The 19,888-nt window shown below is 50.1% G+C and overlaps 1 protein-coding gene across 2 annotated transcripts; it reads right to left on the bottom strand.

The window, feature by feature from the left end:
- Nucleotides 1-357: 357 nt before the first annotated feature.
- On the bottom strand, nt 358-7,485 carry PDRG1 (p53 and DNA damage regulated 1). Of its 2 annotated transcripts, XM_081149927.1 has the most exons (5): nt 7,276-7,443; nt 5,051-5,126; nt 3,973-4,047; nt 1,910-1,990; nt 358-1,321 (listed from the first exon to the last, which is right to left on the bottom strand). In XM_081149927.1, exons 1-5 carry the CDS (start codon nt 7,360-7,362, stop codon nt 1,239-1,241), a joined length of 402 nt encoding a protein of 133 aa, XP_081006053.1. In that variant the 5' UTR covers nt 7,363-7,443; the 3' UTR covers nt 358-1,238. The 2 variants fall into 2 exon arrangements, with proteins under 2 accessions (XP_081006053.1, XP_081006052.1); XM_081149926.1 differs by lacking the exon at nt 1,910-1,990 and having other exon boundaries at nt 7,276-7,485.
- Nucleotides 7,486-19,888: the final 12,403 nt, after the last annotated feature.

Genomic DNA, 19,888 nt, shown 5'->3' with positions numbered 1-19,888 from the left:
AAATTTGACTTATGTAAGGTATTTTGTTTGGTCAATACCAAAGCTTTAAAAATTTTTCTGCATTAGTCAGCAATATTTAAAAGACAGGAAATTCTACTTAAAATCCAAATTGCTAGCTCCTCTTGAAGAAAACGTATGATCTGGTCATACCAGCCTGTGTGCCCATAGGACTATTGGCAGGAGCTGAATGGAGCAAGGGAAACGGCAGTGTGCTCTCTCCATTTTGCCATTTGTCGTTACTGCCTGTCTAATCCTGCTGTCACTTCAAGGAAGCACCGCTGCCCCTTCATCAGTGGTATCCTAAAGGGAGCGGCGTGCCCTCAACTAAAGACCGAATGAAGTACAAACTAGAAGCTATTCATTTAGGTAGCCTTTATTGAGCCCTCAATGAACAGGAAGGACACCGTGATGCCTTCACAGCACATTCACATTAGGACCCAAGACCACTGAAGGCAGGGGAACTCGGAGAGCAGCGCTGCCCTGGCCCCGCTTTCAGAGGGTGGGGGGGCGTCCTGAATGCACGCAGCATGTAAGGCGGTCTCCCTCACCCATCTCTGGTGCAGGACTCTGCAAGGCCTTCCTCAGGAAAGAGCAGCTGCGGGGAGTTGATAAGCAGCACCCACTCTGGGCTGTCTGGGAGCAAGCAGGAAAAACAGGCCAAAATGGAGCCAGTGGGGAGAAATGGTATGTCTGCTCCACAGATAGTTGTGGTGGACCACAAAGCACCAAGACTGTCCTCCATTCAGAACCACCTGTGAGCCTCCTGCTTTATTCCAATTGTTACACAAGCTGCTTGAAAATGCCGGCTCCCTTTCCGAGAGGAATGCTGGAATGAAGCTCCCACTCTTCCCCTCTCCCTTCTTCCCCGCCCAGGGCCCACTTAAACAGCAGGCCACTGTTAAGTGTCTGTTGCAGTCATTCTCATACCCCCACAGGCGCTGCCCCCACCCACCCACTGATGGCTGCTAGGCCTGTCAATAGGTCTTGTGTCCATTCAGCCCCAGTGGTCAGGCCTGGCAGACACTGGCAGGCTGAGGGTTCCCTCCTGCTGTCACAGAGCAGTCAAGTGCTACAGATAAAGAGGCTGCATACAGGAGCCATGGCCAGATTGTTGGTGCCTATGACCTTGCAGAGTAGATCCTGTCCTTGCAGGTGCCAGGGTTGGAGAGTTGTGGGTCCTACACGATCCAAGGGGGGATGCTGGTCTTAAGCCCCCTATCTTGGTTCTCGAATTTTTTTCATCCTTTCAAGATGACCTTGAGAGCTTTAAGTTCATCCTGGTTGAGGGGGGTCAGGTTAAAACCCTTCAGCTCCGGTTTGCCTAGGGGGAGAAGACAATCCATCAGCGTGTTCGGACCTCCTGCTGTCCAACCTATTGGCCCTGGAGTCAGGCCTGGGAAAGGAGCTTACTCTGCATTCATGCTGCCAACACTTGGCTTTGAGGTCTGACAGGGAAGGGCCTCAAGTCTGCAATGTACTGAACAATGAACATTGACACCCGCTACTGAGTCACCAAGCACCTGCAGAATCATAACTCTGCTGTCCAGAAAACTCCAAATTTCTGCCACACCTGTGACGGGTCTGGAGTGGTTAGGTTTACTAGAAATTCAGCTTCTGAGTCAGAGCTACCCTGATCCCCACACCATGCCCTGCAATAAAATGTAAGATACCCCAGGCCATTCCTAGAGCCTGGAAAAGAACTTGTGATAGGAAGAAGACCCCCAAACTTCCTTGTCCATTCTACCTGAGGACAACTAGAGACAACCACTGCCCACAGCTTCAGTGCCACTCACATGCTGTACAGGCCATTGCCCACCTGAGAGGGGCTTCCCAACCCTGCCCCCTAAGTCCATGTTGATGGTTCTGTCCCCTCCTGGTTTCCTGCTTCCCCATCCCCCCAGGCTAATACCTTGGGCCTCAAAGAGGCGGTTGACCTTCACTTTAAGTTGTTTCCGGAGTTTCTCTATTTCTTTATCCAGATGATCCTGATCTGAAAAATGAGGTGGGCAAGCAGGGTGAGGCTATGCTACAAACAGAATGACCCAAAGGGAGCCAGGGACACCAGCCTCTCCCTAGCCCCTTTGAGAGCAGGGCTATTAGTACTCAGGAAGGAATAGAGGACTCCAGAGACCAATTGAGGAAGGAACCAAAGGCTAGAGAAGCAACATGACCTGCCCACAACCACTGAGTGAGCCCAGGTTCAGCTGACAAGTCCCCTGACTTTCAGTCTCCTGAGCTGTTTTCATTATGCAAAGTACCTTGGGCTGGTCAGTACACAGGGAAGGCAACATCAGGATTTTAGGTCACCCTCCCGCAGTGAAATTAGAGAAAATTCAACTGAAAGAATAAAATGAAGAACCTACAACCAACCTACACTATGATGATTAGAAAATGGGTGGTAAGGAATTTATAAACCCAACTCCATTAAGGAGTTTTTAGAAAAGCATGATTGTGGTAACATGCGACCTAAATATCCTAAACAATCAATAGGCAAGCTGAATGCTCAAGCTTAACCTAATTAGCCTCAGTGAGTAGAAAAGGTTATCTTACCTTAACAGACTGCACCTAAAAGCAAACTGTACATAAGTGGAAGCTACAAAGCTCATCTTTAGATGATGCATCTGACTGATGTCACCCAATCCACTCCACCTGCTCTGTTTTCACCTGCTCACAAGGGACATTCTAGCTAGTTTGTCTTCCCCACAGACTTTCATTCCTTCTGATGAGATGCCCCTGACCAGCTGAGCCTCTGGCCTGGGCAATGGTACTACTAAATGTTTTAAAATGGGTGGCTCAATGTAAATGAGTAACCCCAGTCTCTTACAAGCTTGTTTAGCCTGTCAATCTCTGTAAACCATAGATAATGATGTCCCAGAGCCCCTCTAGGTCCAGTGACATGACCACATTTATGAGCGAAGAGAGCTGATCCTGAACCCAGGCAAGTGACCCCCTCTGAAAGCAGCCTCCAGCCTACCACCCAAGTACAATAACTCAATTTATAATAACATTAGTGTATGTTTTTCAACAAAACTGGAAAACTACTCTTCCAAGCTAGTCTAGTTTCCTCTGCTAGAATTTTGATTTCAACAGGGATAGAGATATCCTGTCTTCAGGGACAGAGGCAACCTTGCTGATTCTCTTGACCCATACATTTTCAAGGGTAGAAAAGAAAAAATATGTGTAACCTGCCCTTTTCCCAGCCAAGGACCCATTTGTAGCCCGGCTTTTTGCCTTTATGATGTATCTCCAAAGAGCTTTGGAGACTGTGGTCATGCACATTTGAGAAACATCTGTTGAGCACCCAGGCTATGGCAGACCCTCGGGTTCACTCTCCCCAAACCCCCATTTTCAACCCAGTCTTTCTCGTAGGGGATGTGAAAATAAAAGCTTACTACTCCAGGCTCCCTTGCAGCCATGGGGGCTATATGACTTAGTTCTGGCCACAGAGATGCCAGCAGAAGTCCCTGAGGAGGACATCCAATTTCCAAAATAGAAGCTAGGCCATATATGGAAAAAGCCCTTTGCCTTTCCTCCAGCCTGAGACCTGCAATGATGACACAACAGCCAAGAGAATATGCTAAGGTGACATTGCTGAGCAGCAGTGCCAGTCCTGGATGGCTCACTCCAGACAACTTCTTACATGAGAAAAACAGAACCAAATCTTAAACCTCAATTTGTTGAATTTTCTGTTATCTGTGGTCCAACTTGTTCCACATTGATAAGCATTATGCTGGGCACATATACTGTTTTTTCTTAACTTCAAAACAACTGTGCTATAGAGATGCACCCACTCCCCTTTAGAGATGATGAAATAACTCATAGTGGCAGAGCAGGGATTGAAACCCACATAAGTCTAAATCCTTTAACACAGCTGCCTCTCATCAAGCTGCCCAAAGCCTAACAAAGGTCTGTTAAGACTGAGGCTGGTGAGGGAGGCAGCTGTGTCCCTGACCCATGCCCAGGAAGCCTTACCTTTCTCAATCATTTCCTTTGTCTGAGGGTGAGGCATCTTGATAAACATGTTCCCGAAGCAAACCATCACATCTTCTGAAATGGAAAATGGTAATTCCTTCAACAAATATTTTTGAGCACCTCCTATCCACTAGGCATTGTTTTAGATGCTGAAAAACTGCAGAACAAGACAAAGTTCTGCACTCATAGAGCTTGTTATAGTGGAGGAGGGGGAATAAACAAGCAAAGGCCCTGCCAGGTCTAAGTACTATAGAGAAAAATAAAGCAGGGTAAGGGGGATGGGGAATGCCAGAGTAGGGAGAGACTTGTTATTTATACCTGGTGGTCTGAAAAGGCCTCACTGTGTGACTTCTGGACAGAGACCTGAAGAAAGTGAGGGCGTGAGCCCTACAGCAAAAATCAGTAATTCTGCTTGGGGTGTTAGGAACAGCAAGGAGACCAGGAAGGATAGAGTCAATGAGCGAGGAGGGAAATAGAAATGATGCTGGAGAGTGTAAGGAGATCTGAATTATATGGGGTCTTGTGGGACTCTGGATTTTACTCTGGTGAGATGAAAAGCAACTGGAAGGTTTTAGATCTTCCACTGCACTTTAAACTCAAACTTCTTCCCTTCATTATGTCCTAGCCTCTGTCCATCTTTCTAGCCTCATCACTTCCCCTTCCCCACTTGCTTATTCTGTTACAACCACTTGGCTTCTAAGAGCCCCCATCCCATCCTCCAACACCTATCCCACGCCCAGTCCCTTTTACAGCTTTCTCACAATTTTCAATTACGTATTTATGTTGTTCTGCTCATTTGTAGAACACAAGGGCAGGAACTGCACTGTTTACACTACACACCCACCCACACTTTACCAGTGCCATCATTGATAAGCCAGCACCTAATGGTCTGTCGTGGAGTTGAGCAGCTGAAACCCTGAGCCACAGTTTGTGTCAGACCTGTGAAATTTCCTCCCCTATCTCCACGGGCTGTGTCACATACCTGTAGCCTGCCTGGTCTCTATCAGGGACAGGGTAAAGGCCTTAGAAGGAAAATTGAACAGGCCTCCTGGGCTGTAGTGAGGAACTCTTGACTCACCAGAAAGGTTGAGATCTTTCTGTAGGGCCCTCAGGCCCTCTCGGTTCTGATTCCTTTTGGTGTCCAGATCCACAATCTGAAAAGCACAGGGGCAGGAGGGAAATTAGCTACTTCTTGTCCCAGCCTGTCACCTCCCAACAGACCCACCTCTCTATTAAAACTTAACAGAGACAACAAGGCATCATTCCTGGGTTACTTCCAGTGTCCTGTCTAAAATGGACTGATTTGTGAATGTATTTCTTCCCCCACTCAGCTTCCAGGTCCTTAAAGACCATGTATTGTGCAGGTGTTTTCCCCCTAGAAAAGGTGCTAAGAAAATGTTAACTAGTCTGGCCGGGCTTGGCTCAGCGGTTGAGCGTCGACCTAGGATCCAGGCGATCGGGGTTCGATTCCCAGTCGGCACATGCCCGGGTTGCGGGCTTGATCAATGACTCTCTTATCATTGATGTTCTATCTCTCTCTCCCTTCCTCTCTCTGATATCAATAAAGATATATATTTAAAAAAGAAAAAAAAAGAAAATGTTAACTAAACAGATAATTTTTTATTATATACTTGAGCACTAATTCTCACGCTTTAAGGCATTTCAGAATCACTCAGGAGTGGAAACCTCATCATGGGCAAGCTCCTCCAGCTGATTCTGACCTAGCATCATGAGAAGCCCAACAACACTAGACTGGAACAGAAGGTGTGGGGAACTGAGATGGTGGTAACAACACAACAGCTACTAAAGAAGTGAGGGGGGCGGGTACAATATGCTGCTTTAGAGCACTGGCTCTGGAACCAGGATAACCAAGTTTGAATCTGGCCGTATGCTATGAACGGTGCAATTTCACCTTCCAATTTACCTCTCTGAAAAATGGAGATATGAATAGTACCTACCTCACAGGTTATTGAGCCAGGAATGAAATGCATTATCAGCACAATACCTGACACACAGTAGGTACTCACAAACTTTAACCGCTATTATTATCATCACTCAGCACACCGATGCAATGTTTGAAAGGGTCTTCCCCTTGTCAGTAAACAACCAACCAACCAACCAACCAACCAACCACCCAATCATTCTAAGTGAAAATGAGTCCAGAAGCATTCTTGGCCCCTCCTATCCCTCACCCCTATATGTAACCATCACCAAGACCTACTAAGCCGGATGGCAGAGGACTGAGTAGAAGCTACACTGATACTCTCCCAGGACCCCAAACTGGAATTACAACTAAAATATACAAAAATCATCCTGAATAACCAACTAAAGACTAGCTGGAGATGGAGAGACCCCTATAACCAAGGACATAAAGAGGAGGCGACATCAAGACTGGTCCATTGCTAGTTTTTACTGTTTCACTTAAGACACTTCCAATGACTTTCACCAACTGGAAAGTGACGAGATCATATTGATTTTATTAAAACGAAATCTTTACTGCCACTGTCTGAAAACTGTCAAAATATACAGTTCTTAAAAAAACACACACACAAATAAAACTACTAAACCCACCTCCAAAATATATTCCTGACCCATCTGCTGTTTCCATCACCACCACCCTGGTCCAATCCCATCCCTCTCCTGGACTGGCAGCTTGCCTTCCTATTTTTACTGTGCTCTACAGAGGAGCCAGAGGAATCCTTTTAAAACCTAAATCCAATTACCTCATCCTTCGCTCTCCTCCGCCCCCAGCTCCCTTCAAACACCTGGCACCTTCATTAGAACCAGACCCGAGCTCCCAGTTCAGGTCTGCAAGGCCCGCCAAGCCCGGGGTCCCACGTTCCTCCCACGTCCCCCGCTTGCACAGTCAGACCTCTCAGACCTCTTTTCTGTTCCTCTTCTCCCCTCAGGGCCTTGACTAGGGCAGTGCAGCCCAGGTCAACTAGGGAGCCCAGGAGCTGCCTTTTGAAAAGGGGGGTCTGGTAAACTGCCCAAAGGGGTAATGGTTCGGGATCTGGAGGGCATGGTAAAGGGCAAAGGAAGGATGGAGAGAGGATGGCTGGCACGGAGCGGGCGGAGGCTCCCCTAACACGTACGTGCTGTATAAACGGGTGAGGCGCGGCGCGGTGCCGACATGACCTCAATCTGTCGTTTGTCGTCACAGCCGACAGACCACCCGTCCGGGTAAACTCAGGGCAGCCGGTGCTGGAGCCGGATTCCGGGCCCCGCGCACTTCCCTACGGCGCTCGCCGCTAGGCCCCAAGCGCTGAACCCGAGCCCCTGCGCGGCGGACGCGCCTCCTACCTGCCGCTTGTCCGACAGCACCGCCTCGGCGAGCTCCTCCACCTCCACCAGGTACTGCAGCACCCGCTCCGCCTCGGGCGACAGCATGGTGCCCGCCCGCTGCGCCTCCGCTCCTGCTCGAGTCCGGCTCCCGCTCGGGCTCCGCAGCGGCTCCGCCTGCGCACGCGCTGCTCTGACAGGGCTTCCGGCGCGCATGCTCAATTAAAAGAGGAACGGCGGCGCGCAAGCTCCAGCGCACGCGCGTCAGCTGAACGCGAGTCAAGGTCGATCTTTGGGGGCGGGGCTGGAGCGCCCCCTGCAGGCCCCGAGAGAACAGACCTCAGCGCGGCCCCTTCTCCCTTCCTCTCTTCGCGTGGTTCTTAAGCACCCGCTGTGTCAGGCAGTTTTAGGAGCTGAGAATGCAGAGTGAACAAGACAAAGCCCCTGCCTTCATGAAACCTCATCCTAGTGGGAAAAGCCGACCATTAATGACCAACAAAATAGATATGAAAGAGCTGCAGAAATAAATCATTTTTTCCCTGTTTGAGAAACACCAAGGAAGCCCGTGGGGCAGTGTGACTTATATGTAACTTCTGACACCTTAAGTTCCTAATTCATAAAACAGGGGTGAGTAAAAGTATCTCTCATCGTCTTTCTGCAGGATCAGGAAAGGCAGGAATCATTTTTCAATTCCGTTTGACCAGTGTTTATTGAGACCCGGTGTTCGGCCCAATGTCCGGAGGAGTTGAACGAGACCCGAGGAAGTGGCTGGAAAACCATGAGCAGTGAGCAGTGAAGTCCTGTAAGCGCTGGAGAGCAAATCGGTGTGGGCCATTGGATCCAGAAGGACCTCCAAGAAGGGGCAGGCAGGTAAGAGTAGCTGCCCTTTAGGACCAGAGGGTTTCCTGGGGATCATGCCCAAACCCTCATCTTGCAGCTGGGAAAGCCAAGGCTCGAAGAGCAGCGAGGACTTTATAAAGTCAACAGCAGACCTGATACTAGAACTCTGGCCTCCTGCCTCCCTGAATCCAGCTTTTTATTCTCTCTTTTCACCCCTGTGACCAAGCTCTTTCTCACCCTGGCCTTACTTTCACAACCTTTGTATGAGTGGGTTATTCCCGCCCCATCTCACAGCTAAAGACTGAGGCTGGGAGAAGGGCGAGGCCTTGTCACGCAGAAAGCCCAGAGCAATCGTGGGTCTAGAAGCTCTCTGATCTTCATACCACAGCTGTCTCTGAACCCTGAAAAAAAAGTCCTCCTTGAAACTGTGGCCCTGTAAGTCTCAGTGGCACCTCCTCTTTGCCAGGCCTTTGGCTGCCTTCAATTGCCAGAGGCAGAGCTGGTTTCCCCTGCAGCCGCTTGGTGTGGGGAAAAGGAGATTCATTAAGGATTTCTCATTGAGGGTGAATTTGTCGCCAAACCCAGGATGTTTTGTGTAAACACCTTCTGGTTCAGAAACGCAGACACTAGCCCTGGGAAGGAAGGGGGGAACATTTACCAAAGAGGAAACAGGGCTCAGCAGGCATCCCTGGGGCTTGGACCCCAGAACTGGGTCTCCTCCATCACAGGGCTCAAAGAGAGCTGGACCAGGCTGACCGCTGACTCCTGCCAGATGGGCCTGGATGGGGAAAGGTTGAGTTGAGGGAGGCTACCAAATTGGCAGCTTGTTGGCTGTGACCAGCCGTTAGAAGGGTCCCCCTGCCACTGGAAGTGTTGGGGAGGTCATATCCAAGACAGATAGTCAGACCTGGAAGGACCCTTGTTTCAGAACCACTTCTGTTCCAGAACCATCAATTTCACAAATATTTACTGACTACCTTGGATTCTGCCATGCACAAAACCGGACATGGTCCTTGCCCTCAGAAGCTTCCAGTCTGGTGGGAGAGACAGACAATAAACATATGAACAAGTAAATATATCATATTAAGTGATGATAAGTTCTCTGGAGAACAATAGAGCAGGGCAAGGTGGGGAGGAAATGATGGGGTGGGAGCTATTTGAGATAAGGTAGTCAGGGAGGGCTTCTCTGAAGAGGTGTCATTTGAGCAGAGAGGTAGAGGAAGTGAGCCATGAGGATATCTGTGGGGAGAGCATGTCAGGCAGAGGGAATGCCCTGGAAGTTGAAAAAACAGCAAAGCCAGTGTAGGTGGAACTGAATGAGCAAGGGGGAGAAGGTAGGAGATAGGGTCAGAAAGGGGAAGGAGGCACTGAACATGTGGGGCTGTAGAAGGGGTTGTAGGCGCCCCGCCCAAACTGGCAAAGCCCTTCCTTGAGGTCTCCTGCAGAAACTGATGCACATGCCTGCGCTTCCTGCTTCTCGCTGCTCATGGCTGCAGGTTGAGTAGGGAATTTGGTGAGTTAATGCCCACAGGAGTTGCCCTCAACCAAGAAGAGAGAGGAGTTAATGGCTACATACCCCAGCTTCGTTGCCCCTCTGTGGGAGACCCAAGAGGAGACTGCTACAGTCATCCAGGTAAGATAGGATGATTGCTGAACCGGGGGTAGCAGTGGGGATGGTGAGCACTAGTGGAATTATCGGGGACTTTGCATACACTCCTCCATCAGCCTGGATTAATTTTTTCCACATCTTTGTACCTGTGTAACTACTACATATCTCCCATTTATCAGCCTGGTGTCACCTTCTCCCACAGGTCAAGAGTCCCCTCTGGCCTTTGCAGCTTCCTGGGCTTCCCCATCACTGCACTTACCACACCATCTTTTCTCTCTAGTCATCTCCCTCTCCAGTCAGGAGCTCCTCAAGGCAGGGACCTTGTCTGTCTTGTTGGCTGCTGTGTCACCAGAACCTAGAATGGTGCCTGACACACAGCAGGTGCTCAGTCGATGTTTACTGAATGAGTGGACTCAACATGAAGCAGAACTTTCTACAATCCAGAGTATCCAAAGGAGAACAGAGCTAACTTAAGGATAAGTAGCTCCCCATCCCAGAAGATATTGAAGGCTGGCCAGCCACATGGCCAGGATATTGCAGAGGGTGAGTCCCTCTGCAGTCCTGGGTGAGAGTGATGCCCATAAGTCTTTTCTAACCAGATAAACTCTACCTGGTCACACTGGGGTATGCCCCCCATCTTTAGCCACCCCAAGCCTGGGCCAAAAGGACTGTGGCTGCTGGGGCTTTGGTATTTGGGAACTGGAGCCACCAAGAACAATGCTTCATACATTCCCCTTGGACCCCTTTTTACTACTTCTGTGAGCCTCCCTTGGGTAAGTGTTCGGTGACCAGCACCGGCTTCTCTCCGTGGGAAGGACTGCCCTCAGGCTTCTGGAGCCTCCTGGGTGACTAACCCTCCCCACAAGCTGTACCCCATTATTTCAGGGACTTGAAAGCCCACCTTCCTTGCCTGGGCTGCTGGCAGGGGTGTGGGTGGATAACTTTGGGGTATAATTACACTCCAGAGTTCCCCTGTGGGCTCAGGCTGAAGCAGCCACCCACAAGACATCCGTAAGCCCTGTTTGGCTTCCTCTCCTTCCTGGTTCTGTCTCTCCCACTCCCTTATGGTCAAAACCCTCCAACGCTCCCATCTTACTCAGTAAAAGCCAAATTCCTCACAGAGTCCCACAAGGCCCCACAAGAACCACCCTACCTCTCTGAGGCGTCTCCCACCTCTCTCCCCACCTCCTTGCTGTTCCTCACACGTGCCAGGTACAGTCCCACCTCAGGGCCTTTGCACTGGCTGCTCCCTCTGCCTGCACTTTCCCCTCATGTCTGCATGTCTCCATCCCTTACCTCCTACAAGTCTTTGCTTAAGTTTCACCTTCTCTGTGAGACTTACCCTGACCACCCTATTTTAAAATGCAACCTCCACCCTTCCCAGCACTCCTGGTCAACTTCCTCTGCTTTACTTTTTCATTTTTTAATAACATTTGTCACTTTCCTGCATGCTATATAATTTACTTGTATTTATTTATTTGTTTGTTTTTATTGGAGAGAGAGAGAGAGAGAAGCATCGATTTGTTGTTCCATTTATTTATGCATTCATTGGTTGATTCTTGTATGTGCCCTGACTAGGGACTGAACCTGCAACCTTTGTGTATCGGGTCAATGCTCTAACCAGCTGAGCTACCCAGTCAGGGCACTTGTATTTATTGTTAACCTCCCTCTGCTATAAAGGAAGCTTCATGAGGCCAGGGATCTTTATCCCATTTGTTACTGATGTATCCCAAATGCCTAGAACAGTACCTGTTAGGTACTGGTAAGTGCTCAATAAACATTTTGGAATGAATGAATGAATGAATTAGAAAAAGCCAGAGTTCTAACCAAGGCAGATTCTCTCTGAGGCCAGGCTCTTAACCCCCATGCTGGAGGTGGGGTGTGGGATTGGCAGATCATGCCAGGCCTTGTTGCCTAAGGTAAGGGAGTTGGATTTTGGTTTCAGATCAGTGTGAATCTACTGGAGGGTTTTGAGCAAGCATGAGACGTGTTTGGGTTTACTTTGTGAAAGCCCTCTCGGCTGTGGGGATAATAATAGGGACTAAAAGGGCCAAATGTGGTGGAGTCCTGTGTGTGTGTGTGTGTGTGTTGAGGGTGGGAGGGTGATGACGGGGACTTGGAGAAGTGACAGGGCTGTGGCTGTACCAGGGCTGGGAGCAGCAAGAAGCCAGCTCATATCCATTTCTCCAGGCAGCGGGTGGCTGCCCCACAGGCTGGCCTGCGAGCGGTCCAGGCCAGCTGCTCACCACATGCTGCTGTCCCACAGGCGGGCTGTTTGCTCTCCTGGGTGGTCTCAGATCCTCCTCGGCTGCCTTTGAGCTTCTGTGGGCTTGACAGGTGGAGGGGAGGCCTCCCTGACCTAGAGAATAATCCCCTATATTCATGGGGTTCTCCTCACGCCCCTCTTCACCCTCCCACACCCCTCGTAACACAGAAACGCAACTCCCTTTGGGCAGATGAAGACCCTGAGGCCCGGAAAGGGGGTGGGACCTTCCAAGGTCATGCAGCCAGATGGGGACGCCAGGTGGAGACCTGTCTCTCAGCCCCCCACGCCTCAATGTCATCAGGCAACAGATGGTCCCAAGGCTTGACTTGAAAAATCTTAAATGACCTAAAAGAGAATACAAGCCTGGAACATTCCAGGCCTCCCTGAGCTGGTCTTTGTCACTACTTTTAATGCTAAGTCCATCCATTTTAAATTCCATGAATAGACTCTTAGCAAAAATGAAAACATTACAGAGAAGACTTAAAGTTTCTTTTTGACACCCCTCCCCATCTCAGTTTCCTCCGGAGTCCCAACTGGGTGTGTCCTTTCAGAACTATGACACTCGTTTGAAGATGTAGTTAGGAACCCCGAGAAGAGATGTAGGGCTATTCTGTGTGTGGCAGCGTAGGAAGGGGGGGTGGAGGGCACTGCACACACGTGGATCATTCTGCGGCCTCTGCTCTTGGACATCTTTAACTGGTATGTTTGATCTGTCTCCTGTTTTCTGACAGCTGCAGAATAGTGTGTAGTATAAGCACCACAGTTCATTTGTTTATCTAACTTTCTAAATTAAATTTTACATTTATTTTTCACGCACTGAAGTACAGAGGGTTAATTAATCTCACCTCTCAGTTTCTGCATATGGTCATGAGTTAGTCTCTTGCTTATATCACAGTGGTACCTCGGTTTTCGAACGTCTCTGTTGGCAAACATTTCGATTTACAAACGCTGTGAACCCAGCAGGAAATGCTTCGGTTTTCGAACACGCCTCAGAAGCCGAATCTGCCCCGCGGCGTCCGCTGAGGGCAGGAGCCTGAGGCCCAGCTGGCGGCTGTGGATCGCTCAGTTTTTTAATGTTTCAGAGCTCAAATGGGCTCTGGGAGAGGATCACATTTGAAAACCGAGGCGCCGCTGTATTTTCCCCTCCCCACACCCCCACTCAGTTCTGACCTCACTGAAACCTCTCTACTGTGTTTGACATATGTTCTTAAATATTTGAGATTTCTTGCAAAATGCATAGTAATTGTTTTATGTGTTTTTGTATTTTAAAATTTCTTATTAAGGTATAACACACAGAGAAAAGTGAACGAATGGTAAGTGTACAGCTCATGAACTTTCAAAAACTGAACAGGCCCATGTAACTAGCGCTCAGATCAAGCAACAGAACATCAGCAGGCCCTCAGGAGGTCCCCTCCAAGCCCCCCAACCGCCGCCCTCAGGGTAACCACTCCCTGACTCCTAGCACCGCGCACTGGCTTTGCTAGTTTCGAACTTGATACAAATGGAGTCACACTGTGTGTGCTCGTTTGTGCCTGACTTCTTTCATGGGCCATTCAGTTCATGAGGTTTATCTCCATTGTTGTTTGTTGCTGTAGATCGCTTACTCTCAGTGCTGTAGAGTGGCCGGTTGGGTGGCCACACCGCAATTAGACCATCCTGCCGCCGGTGGCCATGTGGTGGTTTCCAGCCCGGGGCTGTTACAAATAGTGCAATATGAAGTGTTGTGTGAATCTTTGGAAACATGCACACGTCTATGCATTTCTGTTGCGCGTATGCCTAGGAATGGGGTTGCTGGGTATGTTCAGTTTCAGCAGATGCTGATAAACTGGGTGTGTATTTTTAATCCAGGTAAATATTACTGTGCTGTTAGGTGGTGTTAGCTTCCTACATTTTTTGTTTCTGTTTTGTTTTTTGCGCATCCTGATGTTTCTCTGATCTCTCCATGTGCTCTGAGTACCTTTAGTTCCTTGCTCCTGGCAGCTCCCGAGAACCCAGACCTGCTCTCCCCACATTTTGCTTGTCCTCTCCCTTAGTTGTGGGTGCTCAAGTTTCCCTTTCCTCCCCATCAACACACACAGTGCCGCACTGAGCACCCCAGCGTGCCATTCCCTTGTCAGAGGCCATGCATATACTGGCTTTTCCTAAATACCGCCCCAGCCCTCTCCAGAACGGCTGTACTCGGCTACACTTCTACCGGTGACGCCCATTCTCACCAGCGTTAGGTCTGTCCGTCTTTCTACGGCTTGCCAGCGTGGTGGCATTAGCATCATAGTTGCGAACATTCTCCGGTGGATGAACATTTAAGTGGCTTTCCATCTTTCAGGGTTAGAAGTGTGGCTGCGACGATCCCGCAGGGACATGCCTCCTGGTTCTTGTCTGTGATTCAGCTTCTTCTCCACCTCATCTTCCTCCGCTGCCCTCGAACCCAGGCTCCCAGAGGCGCCCTGACTGTGCTCTGGCGCACCCCAGCCTGGAGTCGCCTTGGCTTTCCTTCTCCGCTCCCTGAGTGCCGACTCCTCCCTTGAGGGCCCTCTTCCTAGAAGACCCTCACTCCCTGACCTGGCCCCCAAGAAGGTCACCATCTCTCCGATTTTCCAGAGGGACCTTGGTCGTCTTTTTCTTCTGGCATTAGTCACTTTTCCCTTTTGAAACAGACCTATTTTTTGCCATGGTTTTGGCTTTCCTATCAGCCTGGGTGCCCACTGAGGCCAAGGGCTCCATGGGCTTCCCCTTGGGTGCCCGGGGCCCTCAGAGGATGCCTCAGGAGAGGTCTGCTGAGTGACTGAGTGAGGCCATGACCTAACCATGCCTTGAAGGAAATTAAAGGCTCTCTCTCTCTCTCCCTCCCTCCCTCCCTCCCTCCCTCCTCTGCCCCCTTTCTTTCTTTGCCAACCAGACCTTTCAGGAGCAACTAATTCCACTGGAAACAAGGTGGAACATGGTGTCAAGATTTCCCCTCTCTTGTGTGGGGATGAGTGGCTTGGCCCATCTGTAAAATGGGTGTTGGCAAGGTAGGAGAGACAAATGTGTCCCTTTTGTACCTTTGAATTTTGAACCATGTGCATGTGTTATCTATTCAATAAATAAATACAACCATGTTTATTTAAAGGACTTTAAGATTCTGTGGGGAAGAAAGTAACCTCAGAACAGAGAAGACATCCAGGATTATTGAACTGAAAATGTCTTAGTGACTCCTTATTTTACAAATGAGGAAACTGAAGCCCAGAGAGGTGAGGACACCTGCTACAGTCTCTCTCCCCGTCTCCTCTGTGACCTCAGGGCTGGCTGTAGCCTGTATTGTAGACCTGGGCCTTTTCATGTCATAGCCGGCTCAGGACCACTAAGCATCTATGTGCCAAGCTCTGCTAAGTGCTGAGGACACAGTGGTGAATAAAGGCATGATTGCTGCCTTCACAGGTCCTATATCCTACACAAGAAACAAATAGATACATATTATAACATCATGTGATGATAAATGCTTTGGATAAAAAATAAGGCAGGTGAGGGGATAGAGTGTCCAGGGGAAATGACCAGGAACGCTCTTCTGAAGAGGGAACATTTTAGAGAAGAGGAAGGTGGAGCCTGTGAATACCTGGGGGAACAGCAGGAACAAACACCAGGTGGGCAGGAGAAGGCCAAATGTTAAAGGAATAGCAGTGTGACTGGAACAGAATGAGCGAGGGAGAGGCGGAAGGAGGTGGGGTCCGAGGAGAGAGGGAGAGAGACTGTAGGCAGGCCTGAGGACTTTGGCTCAAAGTGAGGTAGGAAGTAGCCAGAAGGTTCTGAGCAGACATGGGACCTGATCAAATTTCCTCTTTTTTTTTTTTTAATATACCTTTATTGATTTCAGAGAGAGGAAGGGAGAAGGAGAGGAGAGTTGAAACATCAATGATGAGAGAGTCATTTGGCTGCCTCCTGCACACCCTCAACTGGGGATGGAGCCCGCAACCCGGGCATGTGCCCTGACCGGGAATCAAACCTCGATCTCCTGAATCCTACGTCGATGCTCAACCATGAGCCACGCCCGGCCGGGCCAAATTTCCTCTTTTAAAAAGGCCCTTCTGGCCCTGGCTGGGTGGCTCAGTTGGTTGGAGCATGGTCCCATACACTGGAAGGTTGCTGGTTCGATTCTGGTCAGGGCACATACCTAGGTTGCTGGTTCAATCCCAATCCCGGGTCAGGGTGTTTATAGGAGGCAACCAATTAATTGATGTTTCTCTCTCACATCAATGTTTCTTTCTCTTTCTCTCCCTTCCGCTCTCTCTAAAGTAAATAAAAACATATATATTTTTAAAAAACCCTTTGACTAATGGTGGAGATGGAACATTAGGAAGGGAAGGAAGGGCTGCAAGGAGCACAATGAAGGGGCTGATGCAGTCCAGTGTCCAGGAGAGAGGTGACAGGCCATGGCCTTGAGCAATATGATGGGAGCAGCAGTTGGTCTCCCCCTCTGGATAAATGGTCCCTTAGGGCCTTTCCAGCTCTGGCATTTTATAATTTGGTGCACACACCCATTTTTCTTTTCTTGCACTCTCGGTGTCTCCTCTTGGATTCTGAGTCTCAACAGAGCCCAATGACCTGAGGTTCAGAGCTGTGTCTCCTTCCCACCCCCATCACTGCCAACCCCACTCCTGTCCCCACCTCCCAGGGACAGATGGGTGGGCAGCAGGAGGCAGCTGGGCCTCAATGCCTGCAGGGCCCCGGGAGAGAAAATTATCTGAGAGTTCATAACCCCTCTCTGCCTTCCATCTTGAGTTAAAAGCCCCAAATGTCACAGCCCCAAGGGATGAGGGTTGGAAGGTGCCAGGAGAGGGCAGGACAAGACGCTTTTCTGCCGGCAGCTGCACGAGTTGGGGTGGAGACCTTGGGTACTGAGAACCCCAGCCCTGGCAGCAGGAAGCCATTAGTGCTGAGGCTGAAAACTGGTGGCCTTCAGGCCGCGTCTGACCCACTGACCTATTTACTTGGCCTGAAAATTGTTTGAGAGAAAAAATGGAGCCAACGTTTAAAAATGAAGAGATTTTACAATACAATCCAGATTTCTGGCTTCTCTTGAATAATTAGAAAATTGGACCATGCTGACTGCCTATTCCCATATGACAGCATTCGGCAGTAGCTGAGTAGCAGCTGTCCCCATTATTATATTATTTTACTAATAGGTAAATACATTCACATGATCCCAAAAAGAATTATAGATAGGCATATAATGAAGTCTCCCTCCCATCCTTGTTCCCCTTCTGCCCAGTTCCCCCTTCAGTAATCTCATTTTCTTACTATGTACACTTCCAAAGTTTCTGTCTGCATGTACAAATACAAATATAGATTATACCCCCTTTCACTCAGCTTTGTCTCCTCTTCTCTCCCTTGCTTTTCCCCATGGAGGCCTCTCTGTATTGGGAGATAGAGAGCTTCATCACCTCCTTTACTGCCACACGTTGTTCTGTTTTCAGGGAGTCCATGATTTATTTAGCCAGCCCTCTACTGATGGCTATTTGGGGCTTTCCCAATATTTGTGTTATAAACAATGCTTTGTCAATTATCTTGTGCACAGTTTGCACAGGAGCTAAAGGAATATCATTAGAAACTGGTCCAAGCTGAGGGTGCAGTAAGCATGGACTGAGCTCTCAATTAATTGAGGGGATATGACGAGGGCTGTTCCCAAGAATGATTCCCAACGAAGCCCAGAGACCATGACCATGGTGACTAAGGAGAGGCTCCCAGATTTGCTTCTGCCACTTGCTAGATACGGGACTTCTCTCTGGGCCTCAGTGTACCCACCTATAAAATGAGAGAGGAGCTTGGGGAACTGGAATAGATCTCAGAGGGCCTGTCCAGTTCTGACAAGTTGTGGCCCACCTTCTCCCTCCACACCAGCCAGACCCAGCCTCTTCTTAGCTCTTGAATGAGCCTGGCTCAGGACATTGCAGAACCTTTGCCCAAGCTGTTTTCCTCCTGCCCCTACCACCCTACCATCCCACCACCCCACCACCCCACCACTGCACAACACTACCACCCCACCATCCCAACACTCCACCACACTACCATCCCACCAATCCGCCACCCCACCACCCCACCATCCGACCTCGCCCCTGGAACACCATGCCTGTATTTCCTTATTGGTCCTAATCTGAACACACCAGTCCAAGCTGCTCAGGGCAGAGCCCCCTCTACAGTACCACTGACAGGTGGGTCACTCCCACACTTTAGACACCCCATCAAATCCTTTCTCTGTGTCACCACCCCAGGTGCCTGAACTAGAGTTCTTTAATGCCAGCTCTGCTATTTCCTAACTATTGGCCTCGGGCAAGTGACAACACCTTCTTGAGTTCCAGTTGCCTCACCCCCTAAAAATGACTGGTTTGAGGATAATATGTAATCATATCAGTGAAGCTCTTAGCTCAGCTCCTGACACACAGAAGGAATTGTTAATTCTGTAGGTCACGGCTATTCCTGAAGCAGTTATCTTTTCTAAAAAATAGAATAATAGAACCTATTTCATAAGGCTGATCATTCATTCATTTGTTCGCCATTCATTCACTCAATCAGTGATTTGTATAGAATACCTATTGAGTGCCAGGCATAGCACCGAGTGCTCAGCGATTTGTTGATGAAGAAAACAGATTAATCCTTCTGGTGCAGCAGCCATTGAAGAGCAGCAGACATGGCTCTGCACCACCCTATGGCCCTGGGCCTCACAAGGGCCACAAGGGGAACAGGAACATGAGCAAACCGAGGCACAGCCGCTGGGCCACTGCCGCGGCACCTCACGAGGCACACCAAGTTTGCGCAGGGCATGATCTGAGAGGTGTGCGGCTTTGCCCTGTATGAGCAGCATGCAGGGTGCTGCTCAAGGTCTCCAAGGACAAGCAGGCCCTCAAGTTCATCAAGAAAAGGGTGGGGACACAGTAGTCTACACATGCCCTTGGACAGAGACTGGCAGCTTTGAATCCAGCCTGGGAAACTCCCTGAATTCCTAATTTTCTCTCCTCCATTGTCAGCCTTGGGCAACAGCTGGCACTCCAACCTCTGAGCATCGCTGGGACCAGAACAGTCCCTGGACACTAAGGGGATGCTGGGCTGCAAGACTGCAGATGGCTGCTCCTTCCTGGCCCAGGGCCGCTTCTCCCTTCAGGCTCCCTTTCCGGCAGCTCTGAAGCAGGGTGGTCCTCACACCTCCCCTCCTCCCCTTTTCTTTCCTCCCCTTCTCCCCTAACTCTCCTCCTCCCCTTGGGAGATAGAAAAACCTATTCTGGAGCCATATTATGAGTTTGAATTTGGCTCTGGCACGTACTGTGGGACTCCAAATAAGTGAATTAACTTCTCTATGATTCAGTTGCTCCGTCCGTCAAATGGGAGGGCGAAATGCAAATTACCTCTCGAATCGTGAGGGTAAAAGGAGTTAGCAACTGTGGCGCTGGGAACAGCCCCGCGCGCTCCCAAACGCCCTGCGCGTTCACTCAGCGGAGCGGGCGGGCCGTCGGGGTACCAGGCCGTGAGGGGTCCCGCTCCCTCTCTTGGATCGCTTTTCTCCATCTGGCCTCCCCTCCCCCAGGTCCTCCCCTGCGAGCACTTCTCCCCTCTGGCTGCAGGGCCTTCAAATCCCTGACGGGATCGGCTGCCCGCGCCCCAGTTCCGCAGTGGTGCTCCCCGCTCCCCGGCGGGCGCACCTTCCGCCCTTTAGGCTCCCATCCCCCCCCCCCCCCCCCCCCCCGGCTCCTGCTCCAGCTTCCCCAGCTTCCCACCTCCAGGATCTGGGACCCAGGCTTCCTAGAAAACGTGACCCCGAGTCTCAGGCCCTCAGGCCTTTGCATGAGCTCTTCGCCCCACCCGGTGCCCCTCCCGGCCCTTCCAGGCGAGGCTGCCCCCTCCCTGCGCTTTCCCTGCCCCTTTCCTGGCCCCCCCTGCCCCTTCCCTGGCCC

The sequence above is a fragment of the Miniopterus schreibersii genome (genome assembly GCF_964146895.1).
Source record: "Miniopterus schreibersii genome assembly, chromosome: 10".
In the NCBI taxonomy this organism is placed as follows: domain Eukaryota; kingdom Metazoa; phylum Chordata; class Mammalia; order Chiroptera; family Miniopteridae; genus Miniopterus; species Miniopterus schreibersii.
Note: the sequence above shows the minus strand (reverse complement) of the source record. Positions and strands in the feature narration are given on the sequence as shown.

What these genes read in the sequence shown, in the direction of transcription:
- PDRG1 (XM_081149926.1), bottom strand. Translation starts at nt 7,470, where the DNA reads ATGCGCGCCGGAAGCCCTGTCAGAGCAGCGCGTGCGCAGGCGGAGCCG. An exon ending in TGCTGTCGGACAAGCGGCAG is followed by an intron (nt 5,127 to 7,275) that starts GTAGGAGGCGCG and finishes TGTGCTTTTCAG; the next exon opens with ATTGTGGATCTGGACACCAA. An exon ending in GAAAGATCTCAACCTTTCTG is followed by an intron (nt 4,048 to 5,050) that starts GTGAGTCAAGAG and finishes TTTCCATTTCAG; the next exon opens with AAGATGTGATGGTTTGCTTC.